At 42.9% G+C, this 21,819-nt stretch overlaps 1 protein-coding gene across 8 annotated transcripts in view; it reads left to right on the forward strand.

Annotated features, from left to right (window-relative positions):
• The window catches only part of LOC121552187 (1-phosphatidylinositol 4,5-bisphosphate phosphodiesterase beta-4-like), a 127,701-nt gene that overhangs the window by 59,886 nt on the left and 45,996 nt on the right, over positions 1 to 21,819 (forward strand). For all 8 annotated transcript variants that reach the window (XM_045211317.1, XM_045211316.1, XM_045211319.1 and 5 more), the window contains 3 exons: positions 10,473 to 10,568; positions 18,182 to 18,262; positions 18,996 to 19,055. In XM_045211317.1, the coding sequence (XP_045067252.1) occupies positions 10,485 to 10,568; positions 18,182 to 18,262; positions 18,996 to 19,055 (225 nt within the window). In that variant the 5' untranslated portion in view covers positions 10,473 to 10,484. The remainder of the gene's footprint in view (positions 1 to 10,472; positions 10,569 to 18,181; positions 18,263 to 18,995; positions 19,056 to 21,819) is intronic.

Here is a 21,819-nt window from a genome sequence, read left to right on the forward strand (position 1 = left end):
GAGCTAAGCACATGAAAAATCCTAGAGGTAAACCTGGTTCAGTCTCCTTTCAAATAGACACTGGGAGATGATTTCACCTTTCAGCAGAACAATAACCTAAAACACAAGGCCAAATCTACACTGGTGTTGCTTACAAAGAAGACAGTGAATGTTCCTGAGTGGCCGAATTACAGTTTTGACTTAAATCTGCTTGAAAATCTATGGCAAGATTTGAAAATGGTTGTCTAGCAATGATCAACAAACAATTTGACAGAGCTTGAATATTTTCTTAAATAATAATGTGCAAATATTGTACAATCCAGGTGTGCAAAGCTCTTAGAGACTTACCCAGAAAGACTCACAGCTGTAATCGCTGACAAAGGTGATTCTAACATGTATTAACTCTTGCTACTTATTTACTCAGGGGTGTGAATAATTATGTAAATTAGATATTTCATTTTCAATAAATGTGCAAAAATTTGAAAAGAAATGTTTTCACTTTGGTGAGAGAAAAAATAGATTTAATCAATTTTGAATTCAGGCTGTAACACAACAAAATGTGGAATATGTCAAGGGGTATGAATACTTTCTGAAGGCACTGTATGGTAATGTCTCTCAATAAAAGTGTGTGCATGTTGAGTGTATTTATATAAGAAGTGCTGTGTGTTTTGATAAAGGATACAGTTGATGTGAGTAATGAGTGTGTGTGAGTGAGTGTATGTGTGTGTGTGTGTGTAGACGGTACAGATACAGATCTCAGAATAACTGCAGCGTCTGTTTTTCTCTCTAGGAGGCAAAGGGAAGCCGGATGTTGATGAGAAAGATGAGATAGAAATGCAGAGTGGCAGAACGAGGGAGAGGGAGATGAGAGAAGGGGGGGAGACGGAGAGAGCCAGCTGTGCATGACAGAATTTGGAAAGGAGAGTGGCTGTGTGTGTGTGTGTCTGTATGTGTGTGCATGCTTGTGTGTTCTGTGTTTGATGTTAAGTACACAGCAACATGCTCTACATCAAAACACCCACTACCTCTACTGCAAATGACTGCAGCGCGAGTTTGATTGATTTGCCAAACTGTCCATTGTTTTATTAGGTTGCTTTCTCCAGTTTGGGGATTACTGAACACAACACAGGTGTAAAGTAGTTGATGTGGTAGTAGGTGTGTGGTAGTAGTTGATGTGGTAGTAGGTGTGTGGTAGTAGGTGTGTGGTAGTAGGTGTGTGGTAGTAGGTGTGTGGTAGTAGTTGATGTGGTAGTAGGTGTGTGGTAGTAGGTGTGTGTTAGTAGTTGGTGTGGTAGTAGGTGTGTGTTAGTAGGTGTGTGGTAGTAGGTGATGTGGTAGTAGGTGTGTGTTAGTAGTTGATGTGGTAGTAGGTGTGTGGTAGTAGTTGATGTGGTAGTAGGTGTGTGGTAGTAGGTGTGTGTTAGTAGTTGATGTGGTAGTAGGTGTGTGGTAGTAGTTGATGTGGTAGTAGGTGTGTGTTAGTAGTTGATGTGGTAGTAGGTGTGTGTTAGTAGTTGATGTGGTAGTAGGTGTGTGGTAGTAGTTGATGTGGTAGTAGGTGATGTGGTAGTAGGTGTGTGTTAGTAGTTGATGTGGTAGTAGGTGTGTGTTAGTAGTTGATGTGGTAGTAGGTGTGTGTTAGTAGTTGATGTGGTAGTAGTTGATGTGGTAGTAGGTGTGTGGTAGTAGGTGTGTGTTAGTAGTTGATGTGGTAGTAGGTGTGTGGTAGTAGTTGATGTGGTAGTAGGTGTGTGTTAGTAGTTGATGTGGTAGTAGGTGTGTGGTAGTAGGTGTGTGTTAGTAGTTGATGTGGTAGTAGGTGTGTGGTAGTAGGTGATGTGGTAGTAGGTGTGTGTTAGTAGTTGATGTGGTAGTAGGTGTGTGTTAGTAGTTGATGTGGTAGTAGGTGTGTGTTAGTAGTTGATGTGGTAGTAGGTGTGTGTTAGTAGTTGATGTGGTAGTAGTTGATGTGGTAGTAGGTGTGTGGTAGTAGGTGTGTGTTAGTAGTTGATGTGGTAGTAGGTGTGTGGTAGTAGGTGTGTGTTAGTAGTTGATGTGGTAGTAGGTGTGTGGTAGTAGTTGATGTGGTAGTAGTTGATGTGGTAGTAGGTGTGTGGTAGTAGTTGATGTGGTAGTAGGTGTGTGTTAGTAGTTGATGTGGTAGTAGGTGATGTGGTAGTAGGTGTGTGTTAGTAGTTGATGTGGTAGTAGTTGATGTGGTAGTAGGTGTGTGTTAGTAGTTGATGTGGTAGTAGGTGTGTGTTAGTAGTTGATGTGGTAGTAGGTGTGTGTTAGTAGTTGATGTGGTAGTAGGTGATGTGGTAGTAGGTGTGTGTTAGTAGTTGATGTGGTAGTAGGTGATGTGGTAGTAGGTGTGTATTAGTAGTTGATGTGGTAGTAGGTGTGTGTTAGTAGTTGATGTGGTAGTAGTTGATGTGGTAGTAGGTGTGTGGTAGTAGTTGATGTGGTAGTAGGTGTGTGTTAGTAGTTGATGTGGTAGTAGTTGATGTGGTAGTAGGTGTGTGGTAGTAGGCGTGTGTTAGTAGTTGATGTGGTAGTAGGTGATGTGGTAGTAGGTGTGTGTTAGTAGTTGATGTGGTAGTAGGTGTGTGTTAGTAGTTGATGTGGTAGTAGTTGATGTGGTAGTAGGTGTGTGGTAGTAGGCGTGTGTTAGTAGTTGATGTGGTAGTAGGTGATGTGGTAGTAGGTGTGTGTTAGTAGTTGATGTGGTAGTAGGTGTGTGTTAGTAGTTGATGTGGTAGTAGGTGATGTGGTAGTAGGTGTGTGTTAGTAGTTGATGTGGTAGTAGGTGTGTGTTAGTAGTTGATGTGGTAGTAGGTGTGTGTTAGTAGTTGATGTGGTAGTAGGTGTGTGTTAGTAGGTGTGTGGTAGTAAGTGTGTGGTAGTAGGTGTGTGGTAGTAGTTGATGTGGTAGTAGGTGTGTGGTAGTAGGCGTGTGTTAGTAGTTGATGTGGTAGTAGTTGATGTGGTAGTAGGTGTGTGTTAGTAGTTGATGTGGTAGTAGTTGATGTGGTAGTAGGTGTGTGGTAGTAGGCGTGTGTTAGTAGTTGATGTGGTAGTAGGTGATGTGGTAGTAGGTGTGTGTTAGTAGTTGATGTGGTAGTAGGTGTGTGTTAGTAGTTGATGTGGTAGTAGGTGATGTGGTAGTAGGTGTGTGTTAGTAGTTGATGTGGTAGTAGGTGTGTGTTAGTAGTTGATGTGGTAGTAGGTGTGTGTTAGTAGTTGATGTGGTAGTAGGTGTGTGTTAGTAGGTGTGTGGTAGTAAGTGTGTGGTAGTAGGTGTGTGGTAGTAGTTGATGTGGTAGTAGGTGTGTGTTATTAGTTGATGTGGTAGTAGGTGTGTGGTAGTAGGTGTGTGTTAGTCGTTGATGTGGTAGTAGGTGTGGTAGTAGGTGTGTGGTAGTAGGTGTGTGGTAGTAGGTGTGTGGTAGTAGTTGATGTGGTAGTAGGTGTGTGTTAGTAGTTGATGTGGTAGTAGGTGTGTGGTAGTAGGTGTGTGTTAGTCGTTGATGTGGTAGTAGGTGTGTGGTAGTAGTTGATGTGGTAGTAGGTGTGTGGTAGTAGTTGATGTGGTAGTAGGTGTGTGGTAGTAGTTGATGTGGTAGTAGGTGTGTGTTAGTAGTTGATGTGTTAGTAGGTGTGTGTTAGTAGTTGATGTGGTAGTAGGTGTGTGTTAGTAGTTGATGTGGTAGTAGGTGTGTGTTAGTAGTTGATGTGGTAGTAGGTGATGTGGTAGTAGATGTGTGTTAGTAGTTGATGTGGTAGTAGGTGTGTGGTAGTAGGTGTGTGTTAGTAGGTGTGTGTTAGTAGTTGATGTGGTAGTAGGTGTGTGTTAGTAGTTGATGTGGTAGTAGGTGTGTGGTAGTAGGTGTGTGTTAGTAGGTGATGTGGTAGTAGGTGTGTGTTAGTAGTTGATGTGGTAGTAGGTGTGTGTTAGTAGTTGATGTGGTAGTAGGTGTGTGGTAGTAGGTGTGTGTTAGTAGTTGATGTGGTAGTAGGTGTGTGGTAGTAGGTGTGTGTTAGTAGTTGATGTGGTAGTAGGTGTGTGTTAGTAGTTGATGTGGTAGTAGGTGTGTGTTAGTAGTTGATGTGGTAGTAGGTGTGTGGTAGTAGGTGTGTGTTAGTAGTTGATGTGGTAGTAGGTGTGTGTTAGTAGTTGATGTGGTAGTAGGTGTGTGTTAGTAGTTGATGTGGTAGTAGGTGTGTGTTAGTAGTTGATGTGGTAGTAGGTGTGTGGTAGTAGGTGTGTGGTAGTAGGTGTGTGGTAGTAGTTGATGTGGTAGTAGGTGTGTGGTAGTAGGTGTGTGGTAGTAGGTGTGTGGTGGTAGTTGATGTGGTAGTAGGTGTGTGGTAGTAGTTGATGTGGTAGTAGGTGTGTGGTAGTAGGTGTGTGTTAGTAGTTGATGTGGTAGTAGGTGTGTGTTAGTAGTTGATGTGGTAGTAGGTGTGTGTTAGTAGTTGATGTGTTAGTAGTTGATGTGGTAGTAGGTGGTAGTAGGTGTGTGTTAGTAGTTGATGTGGTAGTAGGTGTGTGTTAGTAGTTGATGTGGTAGTAGTTGATGTGGTAGTAGGTGTGTGGTAGTAGGTGTGTGTTAGTAGTTGATGTGGTAGTAGGTGTGTGGTAGGTGTGTGGTAGTAGTTGATGTGGTAGTAGTTGATGTGGTAGTAGGTGATGTGGTAGTAGGTGGTAGTAGGTGATGTGGTAGTAGGTGGTAGTAGTTGATGTGGTAGTAGGTGGTAGTAGTTGATGTGGTAGTAGGTGGTAGTAGGTGATGTGGTAGTAGGTGGTAGTAGTTGATGTGGTAGTAGGTGGTAGTAGTTGATGTGGTAGTAGGTGGTAGTAGTTGATGTGGTAGTAGGTGGTAGTAGTTGATGTGGTAGTAGGTGTGTGGTAGTAGGTGGTGCTGTAGAGCGTGTCATAACACACACAACACTTCAGAGGTCTTCACGTTACATCCCCACTTCAACCTTCCGCTGAGAGCACCATATAACTAATATGTATTGTGGACCTTATTCTCTAGACACATAATATTGCATGTTAAAGGACCAGTAGGTTAGAAGAAAAAAAGAAACAAAAAATATGTTTTTATTGTCACATACTCCAGATAGGTGAAATGTGTTGTTATACAGGGTCAGCCATAGAAGTACGGCATCCCTATAGCAAATTAGGGTTAAGTGCCTTGCTCAAGGTTACTCTTAACCGCTAGGCTACCTGTGATGGCCCCGCATGTACCACCTAGAGGGGGCTGAAGGAGGGCCTATCTTAAATCAATGCACATTTTCTCGAAATGTAGGGAAGAGTGGGGTATGTTGAGCCATTTTTTACATTCAGCATCACTATGTCAAGGGAAATATAGTATTCTTTCTGAACAAGGTATCTACATATATTTCAGGGTGTTGTGTATCCCTGGAAATAATCAGAATTCATGTAAACATAACAGTTTTGAGAACATGGTTAGACTGTAAAGTATCCTTCCAGACTCACATTAAGCATCTCCAATCAAAAGTTAGATCTAGAATCGGCTTCCTATTTCACAACAAAGCCTCCTTCACTCATGCTGCCAAACATGCCCTCGTAAAACTGACTATCCTACCGATCCTTGACTTCGGCGATGTCATTTACAAAGTAGCCTCCAACACTCTACTCAGCAAATTGGATGTAGTCTATCACAGTGCCATCTGTTTTGTCACCAAAGCCCCATATACTACCCACCACTGTGACCTGTACGCTCTCGTTGGCTGGCCCTCACTACATATTCGTCGCCAAACCCACTGGCTCCAGGTAATCTATAAATCACTGCTAGGCAAATCCCTGTTTTATCTTAGCTCACTGGTCACCATAGCAACACCCACCCGTAGTCTGCGCTCCAGCAGGTATATCTCACTGGTCATCCCCAAAGCCAACACCTCCTTTGGCTGCCATTCCTTCCAGTTCTCTGCTGCCAATGACTGGAACGAACTGCAAAAATCTCTGAAGCTGGAGACTCTTATCTCCCTCACTAACTTTAAGCATCAGTTGTCAGAGCACCTTACCGATCACTGCACCTGTACACAGCCCATCTGAAATTAGCCCACCCAACTACCTCATCCCCATATTGTTATTTATTTTGCTAATTTGCACCCCAGTATCTCTATTTGCACATCTATCATTCCAGTGTTAATATGAAATTGTAACTATTTTGCACTATGGCCTATTTATTGCCTAACCTCCATAACTTACTACATTCGCACACACTGTATATATATTTTCTGTTGTATTTTTGACTTTATGTTTTGTTTACCCCATATGTAACTCTGTGTTGTTGTTTTTATCCCACTGCTTTGCTTTATCTTGGCCAGGTTGCAGTTGTAAATGAGAACTTGTTCTCAATTGGCTTACCTGGTTAAATAAATGTGAATAAAAAATAAAAAAATAAAAAAAGTGGTCTCTTGGCACAACTTACCCCGGGTATGGGGTAAGTTGTGCCACGGGACAGGGTAAGTTGAGCCGACTTGTGACAGTGTGTGATGGTGCTGGTACAGTCTCTTCAGAATGTATTCATACCCCATGACTTTTTTTGTCGTGTTACAGCCTGAATTCAAAACCATCTACACACAATAGCCCATAATGACGAAGTGAAAACATGTTTTTAGATGTTTTTGCAAATTTATTGAAAATTAAATGCAGAAATATCTCATTTACATAAGTATTCACACCCCTGATTCAATACATGTTTGGCAGCGATTACGGCTGTGAGCTTTTCTGGGTAAGTCTCTAAGAGCTTTGCACACCTGGATTGTACAATATTTGCCCATTATTCTTTTCAAAATTCTTGAAGCTCTGTCAAATTGTTTGTTGATCATTGCTAGACAACCATTTTCAAGTTTTGCCAAAGATTTTGAAGCAGATTTAAGTCCAAACTGTAACTCGGCCACTCAGGAACATTCACTGTCTTCTTAGTAAGCAACTCCAGTGTAGATTTGGCCTTGTGTTTTAAGTTATTGTCCTGCTGAAAGGTGAATTAATCTCCCAGTGTCTGGTGGAAAGCAGACTGAACCAGATTTTCCTCTAGGATTTTGCCTGTGCTTAGCTCCATTCCGTTAATTTTATTATCCTGAAATACTCCCCAGTCCAAAACTATTACAAGCATACCCATAACATGATACAGCCACCGCTATGCTTGAAAATATGGAGAGTGGCACTCAGTAATGTGTTGTGTTGGATTTGCGACAAACATAACACTTTGTATTCAGGACAAAAAGTTAATCACAGCCATTCAACTCTGTAGCTGTTTTGAAGTCACCATTGACCTCTTGGTGAAATCCATGAGCGGTTTCCTTCCTCTCCGGCAACTGAGTTAGGAAGGTCGCCTTTATCTTTGTAGTGACTGGGTGTATTGATACACCATCCAAAGTGTAATTAATAACTTCACCATGCTCAAAGGGATATTCAATGTCAGATTTATTGGTTTTTACCCATCTACCAATAGGTGCCCTTCTTTGCGAGGCATTGAAAAACCTCCCTGGTCTTTGTGGTTGTACAGTGAGGGAAAAAAGTATTTGATCCCCTGCTGATTTTGTACGTTTGCCCACTGACAAAGAAATGATCAGACTATAATTTTAATGGTAGGTTTATTTGAACAGTGAGAGACAGAACAACGACAAAATAATTATGTTATAAATTGATTTGCATTTTAATGAGGGAAATAAGTATTTGACCCCCTCTCAATCAGAAAGATTTCTGGCTCCCAGGTGTCTTTTATACAGGTAACGAGCTGAGATTAGGAGCACACTCTTAAAGGGAGTGCTCCTAATCTCAGTTTGTTACCTGTATAAAAGACACCTGTCCACAGAAGCAATCAATCAATCAGATTCCAAACTCTCCACCATGGCCAAGACCAAAGAGCTCTCCAAGGATGTCAGGGACAAGATTGTAGACCTACACAAGGCTGGAATGGGCTACAAGACCATCGCCAAGCAGCTTGGTGAGAAGGTGACAACAGTTGGTGCGATTATTCGCAAATGGAAGAAATACAAAATAACTGTCAATCTCCCTCGGCCTGGGGCTCCATGCAAGATCTCACCTTGTGGAGTTGCAATGATCATGAGAACGGTGAGGAATCAGCCCAGAACTACACGGGAGGATCTTGTTAATGATCTCAAGGCAGCTGGGACCATAGTCACCAAGAAAATAATTAGTAACACACTACGCCGTGAAGGACTGAAATCCTGCAGCGCCCGCAAGGTCCCCCTGCTCAAGAAAACACATATACAGGCCCGTCTGAAGTTTGCCAATGAACATCTGAATGATTCAGAGGGGAACTGGGTGAAAGTGTTGTGGTCAGATGAGACCAAAATCGAGCTCTTTGGCATCAACTCAACTCGCCGTGTTTGGAGGAGGAGGTATACTGCCTATGACCCCAAGAACACCATCCCCACCGTCAAACATGGAGGTGGAAACATTATGCTTTGGGGGTGTTTTTCTGCTAAGGGGACAGGACAACTTCACCGCATCAAAGGGACGATGGCCGGGGCCATGTACCGTCAAATCTTGGGTGAGAACCTCCTTCCCTCAGTCAGGGCATTGAAAATGGGTCGTGGATGGGTATTCCAGCATGACAATGACCCAAAACACACGGCCAAGGCAACAAAGGAGTGGCTCAAGAAGAAGCACATTAAGGTCCTGGAGTGGCCTAGCCAGTCTCCAGACCTTAATCCCATAGAAAATCTGTGGAGGGAGCTGAAGGTTCGAGTTGCCAAACGTCAGGCTCGAAACCTTAATGACTTGATCAAAGATCTGCAAAGAGGAGTGGGACAAAATCCCTCCTGCGATGTGTGCAAACCTGGTGGCCAACTACAAGAAACGTCTGACCTCTGTGATTGCCAACAAGGGTTTTGTCACCAAGTACTAAGTCATGTTTTGCAGAGGGGTCAAATACTTATTTCCCTCATTAAAATCAATTTATAACATTTTTTACATGCGTTTTTCTGGATTTTTTTGTTTTTATTCTGTCTCTCACTGTTCAAATAAACCTACCATTAAAATTATAGACTGATCATGTCTTTGTCAGTGGGCAAAAGTACAAAATCAGCAGGGGATCAATACTTTTTTCCCTCACTGTATCTGTGTTAGAAATGCATTGCTCGACTGAGGGATCTTACAGGTAATTGTATCTGTGGAGTAGAGAGATGAGGTAGTCACTCAAAAATCATGTTAAGCACTATTGTTGCACACAGAGTCCATACAACTTATGTGACTTGTTAAGCCCATTTTTACTCCTGAACTTATTTAGGCTTGCCATAACAAAGGGGTTGAATACTTATTGACTCAAGACAGTTCAGCTTTTCATTTTTAATTAATTTGTCAACTTTTCGAAAAACATCATTATTGTGTGTAGGCCATTGTCAGCGTCTGGGTGAAGTGGTGAAACGGAATCAGGCGCAGGACACAGAACTGAGAAAAGTATGGCTTTACTAAACACAAAGTAAACCATAGCAAACCCTCCACACAGGGAAGAGCAAAACAACAGCTCAACAGACGACGTAACAACGAACAATCACGCACAAACCCAGGAGGGAAAACAGAGGTAATATAGGGAAACCAATAAGCCTAATGAGTAACAGGTGTGAATATTAAAGACAGGACTAGTGTGACACAGAAACATCGATTGGTGGCAGCTAGTACTCCGGTGATGACGAACGCCGAAGCCTGCCCGAGCAAGGAGGAGGGGCAGCCTCGGCTGTATCCGTGACAGCCATTAACAAAACATCTCAATTTAATCCATTTTAAATTCAGGCTGTAACACAAGAAAATATGGAAAAGTTAAGGGGTGTGAATACTTTCTGAAGGCACTGTATCCTACGTACCTCAGCCCTTCTGAAAATACATAGTTGACAGAGTCTGCTGTCTGATCCGAATTACTAATGCAGTGACATACATACATTACAAAGTGTTAATTCATAGATGGGAAGAGTTCAATGTGTTAGAGAGCAACACACCACACATACACACACACACACACACACACACACACACACACACACACATACTGACAAGTTAACTTGCAGGTCTATTCTCTGTCTCAGTCTCTCACACACACACTCTCACACAGACTCACACACGCAACCCGACACTCTCAGGTTTGACGTCATTGTTGGCTATTTCTGTGAGCCGGTATCGATAATAATACAACATGAAACACCGTCTTGTGACAGGTAGCGTCATTCTCTCTGAGGTAAAACAATACGTGTGTAGACTCGGAGGTAATAGTGTATGTCTGTGTGACGGATTGATTATAGATTATAATAATCATTATGACTGAGTCAGGTTTTTCCCAGCACTACATAGAAAGGCAATTTGATAATGCATAAATCATACTTCTTTTAACAGCCATGTGGCCCACCTGTCTTAACATAATGTCTCTCCCATTCTCTCTATCCCTCTCTAACCCCCCTCTCTCTATCTCCTCCTCCCCCTCTCTCGCTCTCTCCAGGTGTGAGCAGCCATGACTAAGTCCTATGAGTTTAACTGGCAGAAGCACCTGCCTGGCTTCATGCAGGAAGGAGCTTCCTTCGACAGGTTTGACGAGGTGAGAAACAAACTGCCAACATTTTGGCAAACATACAGTAGTTTAAAAAAAATTATAATTGCCACAGAGTGCCAACTGTCAACCTGTCCTCCAACCAATCCTCCATGTTGACAAATTATTTACACACACTATCCTAACTAGAATGTAATTGTCTCTGTACTTTGGGTGCTATCAGAATTAGTGCATCTCAAACAAGGTTAGCCTGAAACCCTATATCTATGGCCTGTAGCTCTGTGTGTCTGGGAAGCAGTGGTACACCCGACACTACTCTAATGACCGTCCTCTCATGGGACATTAAGACACAAACACACACATGAGTAGGGCCATCTCCTTTATGGCATTTATAAATCAGTGTGTTAGGCCACACACACACACACACACACACGTAGGGCTATCCCCATTATGTCATAATAACTCATTGTGTTAGTCATCAGAGATACAGACAGTCACCACATTGATCCACCACATTAACCAACTTTGTCATGGCGACCAAAAGTCTGACAGCCTGCTGTGAGTGTGTGTGGTGTGTGTTGGCGTGTGTGTGTGTCCTCCCTCCCTGTGTCCTCCCTTCCACATTTCCCCTCTCTAACTCAATCAGGCCAGTTAGGTGGGGGATGGCAAATCTAGGACTGGGCGTGCCACACACACACACACACACACACACACACGGCGAGATAACGATCAGGAATCTCTTTAATGAAGTCTTCAGTGAAGAGGATCCCTCCATGGATAAACACAGAGGCAAAAAAACGTCATCACTAACATCAAAGGGCATATTTAACTGAGCCTTGGAAATAGGACAGCCTGGTTACTTTGGAATAAACTCCTCTGTGTATTAACTTAGTGTGTATTTCTGTGGTCCTACTAGCTAGGGGGCCTCTACCCTGCTATGACTTTTGGGAGACTGGGTGGCTGGGTGGAGAGCTTTAGTGAATCTCTGCCAAGCTTCTGGTGAATCTAGTTCATAACCGACAAGCTGTTCATTCACACATTTTTAACATCTTGATTAAAGTTTGCTAGGAGAGGATAAAAAGACGAGAACCCAGTTGTTTGATCTTGATATGTATCCTCCGTTACATTTAATACATTTTGGTTGATATTTGAGTTGAGTTGTCAACCAACTTATATCCAACTTGAAATAAACCACAGAGCTAGCTTAGCATGGCTAACTATGGGTATTTTCTGATAGGCTACAAGTGTAGAAAAGAAATAGAATGAATAACATTAGCTAGCAAGCAACGCTACTGATCTGTGTGTTTATGGGCAGTGTTATGAGATGTAGGTCATTTTGGAGGGGATTGCTTTATATCTCAGATAGAAAATAGTAGCAAGCAACTGACCATGGTGGCCCTGTTTGACTTGCTTCTCTCTCTCTTTACATATCATATGTAGGGTCTAATCACAATCAACAAAAGTGATCATTAGCCAGCCTTTGAAAATGCCAAACCTCGACCCGATGCTCAGAAAACAGTGATGAACCTTATTATGATTAAAGAACAACATAATTATTAAAAGCTGGAAGTAGTCTACCTTGGAGTTATCTGAAAGTGTGTGTGTGTGTGTGTGTGTGTGTGTGATAATAGCTGTTGCTCAGGCTGGCTAATAGAAGGCCTGCAGGGGACGTCTGTGTTGATTAACATGGCAGACGCGCCTCGCCCACACACACAGACACACGCTTAAATATGCTAATCAGGAAGGATTCTTCCAGAGTCCGCTCTCAGCTCGCTTAAACCCCACAGCGCAACAGACGGTGAAGACGGGGCAGTGCATACTAATCCCAACGTGAGAGGAATAGCCATTAACAGTTTGATACTCAGCATGGTCTCTGTATTGAAGTGATGTCTGTCTTTGTGGTATCCAACACAAACATATGACGCACATACAGACACTGAGTGGGAGAGATAGTCATTGATGTTGGACCATATTGTTGCCTAGCTTCTCTGCTTCTCTTCTCTGCCTCATTTGACTGGCAGTGATACTTTAAATAGCCCTTTCAAACTCTTGATCAATTGTATCTCCTGACCTGGTCGACTGTACTGTATCTCTCTATCTATCATCTACGTTCACCTCAGAAGAAGTAAGAAGGTAAATAGGAGACTGTCAAGGTGACGTTGAGTCACCCCTCCGTCCTTAGGGACATGTGTGTCTGTGTGTGTATGTATGTGTGTGTGTGCGTGCATGTGTGTGTGTCCTTTGGGACTTCCCTTACCATTAGTTCTCAGTAATCAGTCAAAAGGTTTCCATGGGGACCAAGTAGTCTGTGACGACATGATTACTGGGAATTGCCAGGGACCTCACGATATGATATTATCACAATACTTTTGTGCGGATAATATATGTATTGCGATTCTCACAATTCTCACGATTTTCCCATTCCTTTCCTTTCCTTTCTATATGTACATACTGGTGTAATATGCAGTGCCTTCAGAAAGTATTCTGACCAATTTAATTTTCCACATATTGTTACGTTACAGCCTTATTCTAAAATTGATTAAATAAATACAAATCCTCATCAATCTACACACAATACCCCATAATGACAAAGTGAAAACAGCTTTTTAGAAAAGTATGTACAGTTATTAAACATAAAAAACAGAAATATACCTTATTTACATAAGTATTCAGACCCTTTGCTACGAGGCTCGAAATTGAGCTCAGGTGCATCCTGTTTCCATTGATCATCCTTGAGATGTTTCTACAACTTGATTGGAGTCCACCTGTGGTAAATTCAATTGATTGGACATGATTTGTAAAGGAACACACCTGTCTATATAAGGCCCCACAGTTGACAGTGCATGTCAGAGCAAAAACCAAGCCATGAGGTCGAAGGAATTGTCTGTAGAGCTCCGAGACATGATTGTGTCGAGGCACAGATCTGGGTAACGGTACCAAAACATTTCTGCATTATTGAAGGTCCTCAAGAACACATTGGCCTCCATAATTCTTAAATGGAAGAAGTTTGGAACCACCAAGACTCTTCTTAGAGCTGGCCGTCCGGCCAAACGGGCGATGCTGTGGGGATGTTTTTCAGCGGCAGGGACTGGGAGACTAGTCAGGATCGAGGGAAAGATGAACGGAGCAAAGTACAAAGAGATCCTTCTCCAGAGCGCTCAGGACCTCAGACTGGGGCGAAGGTTCACCTTCCAACAGGACAACGACCCTAAGCACACAGCCAAGACAATGCAGAAGTGGCTTCAGGACAAGTCTCTGAATGTCCTTGAGTGGCCCAGCCAGAGCCCGGACTTCAACCCGATCGAATATCTCTGGAGAGACCTGAAAATAGCTGTGCAGCGACGCTCCCCATCCAACCTGACCGAGCTTGAGAGGATCTGCAGAGAAGAATGGGACAAACTTCCCAAATACATGTGTGCCAAGCTTGTAGCGTCATACCCAAGAAGACTCGAGGCTGTAATCGCTGCAAAAGGTCCTTCAACAAAGTACTGAGTAAAGGGTCTGAATACTTATGTAAATTTGATATTTCAGTTTTATATTTTGAATACATTTGCAAAATAATCTATAAACCTGTTTTTGCTTTGTCATTATGGGGTATTGTGTGTAGATTGGTGAGGGAAATGTAATCTATTTTAGAATAAGACTGTATCGTAAACAAAATGTGGAATAAGTCAAGGGTTCTGAATACTTTCCGAATGATTTGTATTGTGATTCGATACTGGGATTTTATTGCGATTCGATGTTCCAAACATATTGCTCACCGTACGTTTGCAGAGGGACAAGACAGAGCCATGAGAAAACAAGTTTTGATCAGTCATGGAAATAAAAGTGCTGAAAACAAATTGGCTCCCTAACTAAAAAGAAGATGGAGAACAAGCTATGCAGGAAAAGTACTGGAGATTTGGTACAGGTAAAGCCAACTAGCGCAAAAATAATATTGCAATATTGTCAAAACAATACGATACGATATATAGTCAAAAATAATATCCTGATATGCAACTGTATCGATTTTTTACTGCATCACTAATGACTTCATTGAGAGAGAGTGAGAAAGAGAGAGAGAGAGAGAGACCATGTTGCCCAACAATTATCTATCTGCACTGACAAGATGATGATAAAAGTGTTAGAATGGAAATGAGACTGACATAAGCTGATGGTCAATGTTCGTTCACTAATACTAATGATGGCAGTAGAGGGAGATGGAATAATGTGCAGGGGAAACATTTCCTGGACCCATTGCCGGTCTGCTCCCTGACGATGCTCTAATTAGTTTAGGGACATCAGGGTGTGTGTGTGTAGGCTTACGTGTGTATGTGCATGCACTATATGTGGTTTCAAAGACCAGTCATTTCCATCTCTCCATCTTCCATTCTCCCACTTTCCGTAGCAGAGGAAAGATGAGGAAGGGATGACAGTATTCCCCTTCTGTACCCTCCTCACTGATGGTTCACATCATCTTCCTCTGCCTCCCTCATTACTGAGTCCACACACACACATCACACACACACACACACACACACACACACACACACACACACACACACACACACACACTCACACACACATACAGACAGCTGCCAGTGACTCAGACAGCTAATGGAGAATAAAACGCCGAGCCACACTGACAATCAAAATGGCCGCAGCAACAGTCTGTCTGATGTGTACTGTGAGTGGACAGTATTCTAGATCCTCAGAGGTAGTGTGTATCAGGCCTTAAGTCTTAGTGAGGCACTAAGGCACTTCTAGGATTTGATTTGTTCTGTGTGTTAATGTTAGCTACTTACTCAGTCAATCATGTCAGAGACTAGCAGATAGTAGAGTCATTCCATAAGCATTAGTCTGTTTGGTTTGACAGACGTTTATAGTTGGTTTTATTTATAGTAGCTTTAATATATGCTAGCAATGGGCCATGACACATTTGATAGAAACCCTGCTTGTTTCTCGCATTTACAGATTCTGGATGTCTCTGTCTCCTGTAGAGAACACGAACACTGTGGATCCCCAGGCCTGCTTTTAACAGTCGTGTGTGTGTGTGTCGACGTGTGTGTGTGTCAGCGTGTGTGTCGGTGTGTGTGTTTAAAGAACTGGGTGATGGATTGGTAACTCTTAGAGGAGGGAACCATGCTGCAGTCAAAACACACGCACACACACACACTTAAGGGCTCGACATTAATACTTGTCCTCTTGTCCGGGACAAGTTTTTAAAAAAATGTCGGACAAGAAGAATATATTTTATGTACATAAATACAAAAGCCTATATGTCAAAGTGTTGGTGATATGCATATTGGCTACAGCCTCATGTCCAAACCAATGTAGGCAAACTTTAATGAGACTTTTAATTAGGACAGTCATGTTTGGCAAATATAATGAAGGATCATTTACATTAACGTCTAAGGCTTGATTTTGTCGACATACTCGAGGCATGGTTCTTTCAGATCAAATGGTCACAAGACTGGAGTGTGGAGGACAGTGTCTGTTGTGCACCGAACATCATCACCCACCTTGAATCTGAGCTGAGACGGTCAGCATTTTAAACTATTTAACCATAAACGTAATTGTTTAAAACCTGGACGTTTCATGTCATTTTATGAAGCATGTCTTTACCTCGTTTCAAAGTAGCCTAGCCTAGCCAAAATACGACCATAGAATTGTTGAGGGAATTATTTTATCAACACTTAATATGCCATTGAAACCATCATTTTTCTCATGTTCTATTGGTTTTCAAATCAACGTTTATAAAACAAAAATGTCCAGCAGCCAAAGTCATAATCTTAATCATATAAATAACCCATGCTAGTAGATGCATCTTTAGATATCCCCTCTTTCTTAATTTATGGATATTTTCATCTCTGTCACATGAAACCACTCACGTGCGCTTTTTAGAATGGTGTTTTCCTGCTAATTGCATTTTGGAACATTCCCCCATAGCCTACAGCCATATGCGCATTGTTGAGCTTATAATATGAAGAAATAAAACGTTATCAACATGTTAAGCTAAACCATCTGATCTCATTGCTTAAAAAAATATATATATGTGCAGTTGTATGCATTTTGGATCTGTAGTCCCAGAACAGAGTCTGTTTTGGACTTATTTTTTTATTGCCCTTAATTTTGAACCCTGGAGGGAATTATTTTATAAAGACATAAAAAGTATTTGGTTGTAATTTTGCTATATGTTTTTAGACCATCGCAGCCAGGTTACCTCTTAGAAGGAAGAAGAACCCAGCCTAATATTGTAGATACTAGCTATAACAGACGTCTTTACAAGGTGAATACAACATTTAAGGAAGTTGGAAACCGCAAGGTGAATACAACATTTACACCAAACAGCATTCTTGGTGGTTTCCAACATCCTTAAATGTCAGGACTGTTAGTTATAAGGCTGGGATCCGATAACAGTATATGCATTAACTAACAGCCATATTTTTGGTGTCGAGCAGCACATGAACTGGAGCCTGCTTCCTCTCTAGGTTTATTCCTAGGCTCCTGCCTTTCTAGGGAGTTTTTCCTAGCCACCATGCTTCTACATCTGCATTGCTTGCTCTTTGGGGTTTTAGGCTAGGTTTCTGAATAAGCACTTTGTTACAACTGCTGATGTAAAAATGGATTTATAAAATGCATTTGATTGATTGATTGATTGAACTGAAGGCTTACCATAATCTCGCTGAAACAACACATCCTGCAGTGTGTGTGTGTGTGTGTGTGTGTGTGTGTGTGTGTGTGTGTGTCACTCACTGTTTCCTTTATCTCTGCAACGACCCTCTACTCTATCTCTCTCTTACACACACATAGACACTCACTTAGAATGCGGCAGGCAAATGGATGGACTACGGGAATGTAATCCAAATGACTTTGCTATTACTCTGTTGCCAGCCCACCCGCTACTTACTCCCTCTCTGTCTCTCTCTCTTTCACACAACAAACATACACACGAGGCCTCCAGTCAGAGCCTGGGACTATATTTATCTCCCTCCCCGCCTTATGAGCTTCACCGTCTGGCCCGCTGACAGACTGCTGCCCCCACGCCTGAAGCAAACCTGGCTGTTTGACTAATAACCGCCTCATGGATTTGTAACTGGGTGGTTTACCACATTAAGTAGACTGTAAATAAAGCACAACTCTATCCTTTAAATTAGGGGATTGAATTAGTAGGTTAGGAACTATTTCTCTAAAGAAGTTATACTCTTGCTCTGACGCAATGGTTTATTAAAAAAGTCTCCAACGTCACAGTAAACATATAACAGGAAGTGGAAGACTAGATTTAGCCAGGATAATTTATATTTTATAATATATCCAGGAGGCCAGTGAGTGTTGCCTGCCACGTTAATCAGGTTATGTCCTGTCACCAAGGTAGCAGCTGGTTGGTGTGTATGGTACCAAGACACTGTTTGCATTCAACAGTTCATAACATTCACATTTATCTGTGTTTGTGTTAGTCCTAGCACAAGGTCCTCCTGTCCTGCACGCACAGGGTGTAGGTGTCTGTGTTCTCCTTGTGTGTGTGTGTGTTACATCTTTAAAAATGAATTATCGATGCTGCTGTTTATCTTGTTGCGTAAGCCGTGTGTGTGCTAGCTAGGTAATGGAGGGGATGCGTAATGTCCTCGCACATCAAATAAAACCTCAATTGGCTCTCTAATTAAAATGCTTCTGTCTTGTAGGATCCGTTTCTGTTTGAGCCCAACTGTCTGGTCAAAGTGGACGAGTTTGGCTTCTTCATCACGTGGAAGAGCGATGGAAAGGTACAGTCTGTCAACCATATCTGTGTATATAAAAGGCTTCGTTCTCATCCTCTTACTCAATGCAGTGCCCTGTCTTTGTGTTCTGAGTGTATTCAGAGAGAGAAAATAAAGACATCCATCTCCTCGACCTCACAACGTTACCATTCCAGCCACAGGGTCAAGTCATAATTGGGGTGACGGTAGCGTGACTAAGGGCAGCGGTACTTGAAGTGGCCAAGGCAACAGAACAGAGGAGAGGAGAGTTAGTCAGTTGTTTCATTGTTCCCACCACCGTTAATACACTATTGATTGAGTTTCAAGAGCTCTCTCTCTCTCTCTCTGGGGTACTGTATTTATCTCAGCTACATGGGGCCTGTAGTTAGATGTCATTTAAAACAGCCGTATCTGGCCACTAGCAGCATATTGTATGTCTATGGAGCTTCTGGAACTGACAGTCAGGTTGCTACAGTAATCTGACAAAGCTAGGTGAGGTTTGGGGAGTGGGGTGGAATGAGAGTATGTTTGTTTTGTTTGGCATTGACAATATCTATTTTCCTCTCTCTGTCTCTCCCTCTCTCTCTTCTTTCTCTCTCCTCTCTCCCTCCATCTTTCTCTCTCTATCTCTCTCTCTCTCTTCTTTCTCTCTCCTCTCTCCCTCCATCTTTCTCTCTCTATCTCTCTTCTTTCTCTCTCCTCTCTCCCTCCACTCTCTCTCTCTCTCTCTCTCTCTCTCTCTCTCTCTCTCTTTCTACAGGAGGGCCAGGTTCTAGAATGTTCTCTGATCAACAGTATTCGAGTCGGAGCCGTGCCAAGGGTGAGACCTTGGGAACACAGTTTCCTTCCTTAGTCCCTACCTTCCTCCCTCCCACTTTCAAATTATACCCACTCCTCTTCTTCCTCAATCCTCTCTACCTCTCCGACTCTCTCTCCATCCATCTCCTCGACCTCACGACCTTACCATTCCAGCCACAGGGTCAAGTCATAATTGGGGTGACGGTAGCGTGACTAAGGGCAGCGATACTTGAAGTGGCCAAGGCAACAGAACAGAGGAGAGGAGAGTTAGTCAGTTGTTCCATTGTTCCCACCACTGTTAATACACTATTGATTGAGTTTCAAGAGCTGGAGCTGTGAAAGCTGAGGGTAGTTGGGGAAATATAGCCTACTGCTTGCTGCTCGTTGCCCTTCATACAGTGAGGGAAAAAAGTATTTGATCCCCTGCTGATTTTGTACGTTTGCCCACTGACAAAGTGTCAAGGGGTGCTGAGGGGGGTGTGGTGCAGGAATCAAGCGCAGGACGCAGAAGCTTAGTCCAAAATACTTTAGTGAGTTATTCACGTAGTACACGAGAACCATAAGCCCGGAGGCGAAATAAAGGCGCACACAGGCGTCAAACAAAAGGCGCACTAACATGTGCGAAAACCTCTCCAAACAACGGAGGGAAGATATGTAGCTCAGAACACCAAACAGAGGAGCAATCACACACAACACCCAACACCCAACACACACAACGAGAACTAAATAGGACACTAACGAGGACTAACTAGACACAGGTGTACAACATCAAGACAAAACCAAACGAACATGAAACATAGATCGGTGGCAGCTAGTACTCCGGGGACGACGACCGCCGAAACCTGCCCGAACAAGGAGGAGGAGCAGCCTCGGCCGAAACCGTGACACAAAGAAATTATCAGTCTATAATTTTGCAAAACATGACTTAGTACTTGGTGGCAAAACCCTTGTTGGCAATCACAGATGTCAGACGTTTCTTGTAGTTGGCCACCAGGTTTGCACACATCTCAGGAGTGATTTTGTCCCACTCCTCTTTGCAGATCTTCTCCAAGTCATTAAGGTTTCGAAGGCTGACGTTTGGCAACTCGAACCTTCAGCTCCCTCCACAGATTTTCTATGGGATTAAGGTCTGGAGACTGGCTAGGCCACTCCAGGACCTTAATGTGCTTCTTCTTGAGCCACTCCTTTGTTGCCTTGGCCGTGTGTTTTGGGTCATTGTCATGCTGGAATACCCATCCACGACCCATTTTCAATGCCCTGGCTGAGGGAAGGAGGTTCTCACCCAAGATTTGATGGTACATGGCCCCGTCCATCGTCCCTTTGATGCAGTGAAGTTGTCCTGTCCCCTTAGCAGAAAAACACCCCCAAAGCATAATGTTTCCACCTCCATGTTTGACGGTGGGGATGGTGTTCTTGGGGTCATAGGCAGCATTCCTCCTCCTCCAAACACGGCGAGTTGAGTTGATGCCAAAGAGCTCAATTTTGGTCTAATCTCACTTTCACCCAGTTCTCCTCTGAATCATTCAGATGTTCATTGCTTTCTTCAGCAGGGGGACCTTGCGGGCGCTGCAGGATTTCAGTCCTTCACGGCGTAGTGTGTTACCAATTGTTTTCTTGGTGACTATGGTCCCAGCTGCCTTGAGATCATTGACAAGATCCTCCCGTGTAGTTCTGGGCTGATTCCTCACCGTTCTAATGATCATTGCAACTCCACGAGGTGAGATCTTGCATGGAGCCCCAGGCCGAGGGAGATTGACAGTTATAATGTGTTTCTTCCATTTTCGAATAATCGCACCAACTGTTGTCACCTTCTCACCAAGCTGCTTGGCGATGGTCTTGTAGCCCGTTCCAGCCTTGTGTAGGTCTACAATCTTGTCCCTGACATCCTTGGAGAGCTCTTTGGTCTTGGCCATGGTGGAGAGTTTGGAATCTGATTGATTGATTGCTTCTGTGGACAGGTGTCTTTTATACAGGTAACAAACTGAGATTAGGAGCACTCCCTTTAAGAGTGTGCTCCTAATCTCAGCTCGTTACCTGTATAAAAGACACCTGGGAGCCAGAAATCTTTCTGATTGAGAGGGGGTCAAATACTTATTTCCCTCATTAAAATGCAAATCAATTTATAAAATTTTTGACATGCGTTTTTCTGGATTATTTTGTTGTTATTCTGTCTCTCACTGTTCAAATAAACCTACCATTAAAATGATAGACTGATCATTTCTTTGTCAGTGGGCAAACGTACAAAATCAGCAGGGGATCAAATACTTTTTTCCCTCACTGTATCTTAGACCAGGTACAGCTACAGGTAACTGCCAAAATAAAGGAAACCGCAACTTAATAAGGCCTTGGGCCACCACGACCCGCCAGAACAGCTTCAATGCGCCTTGGCATAGATTCTACAAGTGTCTTTGTCAAAAGAACCGATGTGGATGTGGTGGAGGAGTCAGGCGCAGGACACAGAGGATTCGTCCAAAATACTTTACTAGTCCAAAGTGCAACAAAACAATACACGACCTCGAAAACAAACGGAGGCGAGGGAATTACGCAACATGCGTAAAACAATAAACAAAACTAACAGAGCGCAAACACGCAGCTCCGCACGACAGGCAAACAACAACACACAATCTAACTAATACAAAACAGGGAACTTATAAGACACGTAATCAGAACACAAACAGACACAGGTGTACAAGACAGACTAAAGCAATCACACCACGAAACATACAACGGTGGCAGCTAGTACTCCAGGGACGGCGAACGCCGAAGCCTGCCCGAACCAGGAGGAG

The sequence above is a fragment of the Coregonus clupeaformis genome, chromosome 36, assembly GCF_020615455.1.
Source record: "Coregonus clupeaformis isolate EN_2021a chromosome 36, ASM2061545v1, whole genome shotgun sequence".
In the NCBI taxonomy this organism is placed as follows: domain Eukaryota; kingdom Metazoa; phylum Chordata; class Actinopteri; order Salmoniformes; family Salmonidae; genus Coregonus; species Coregonus clupeaformis.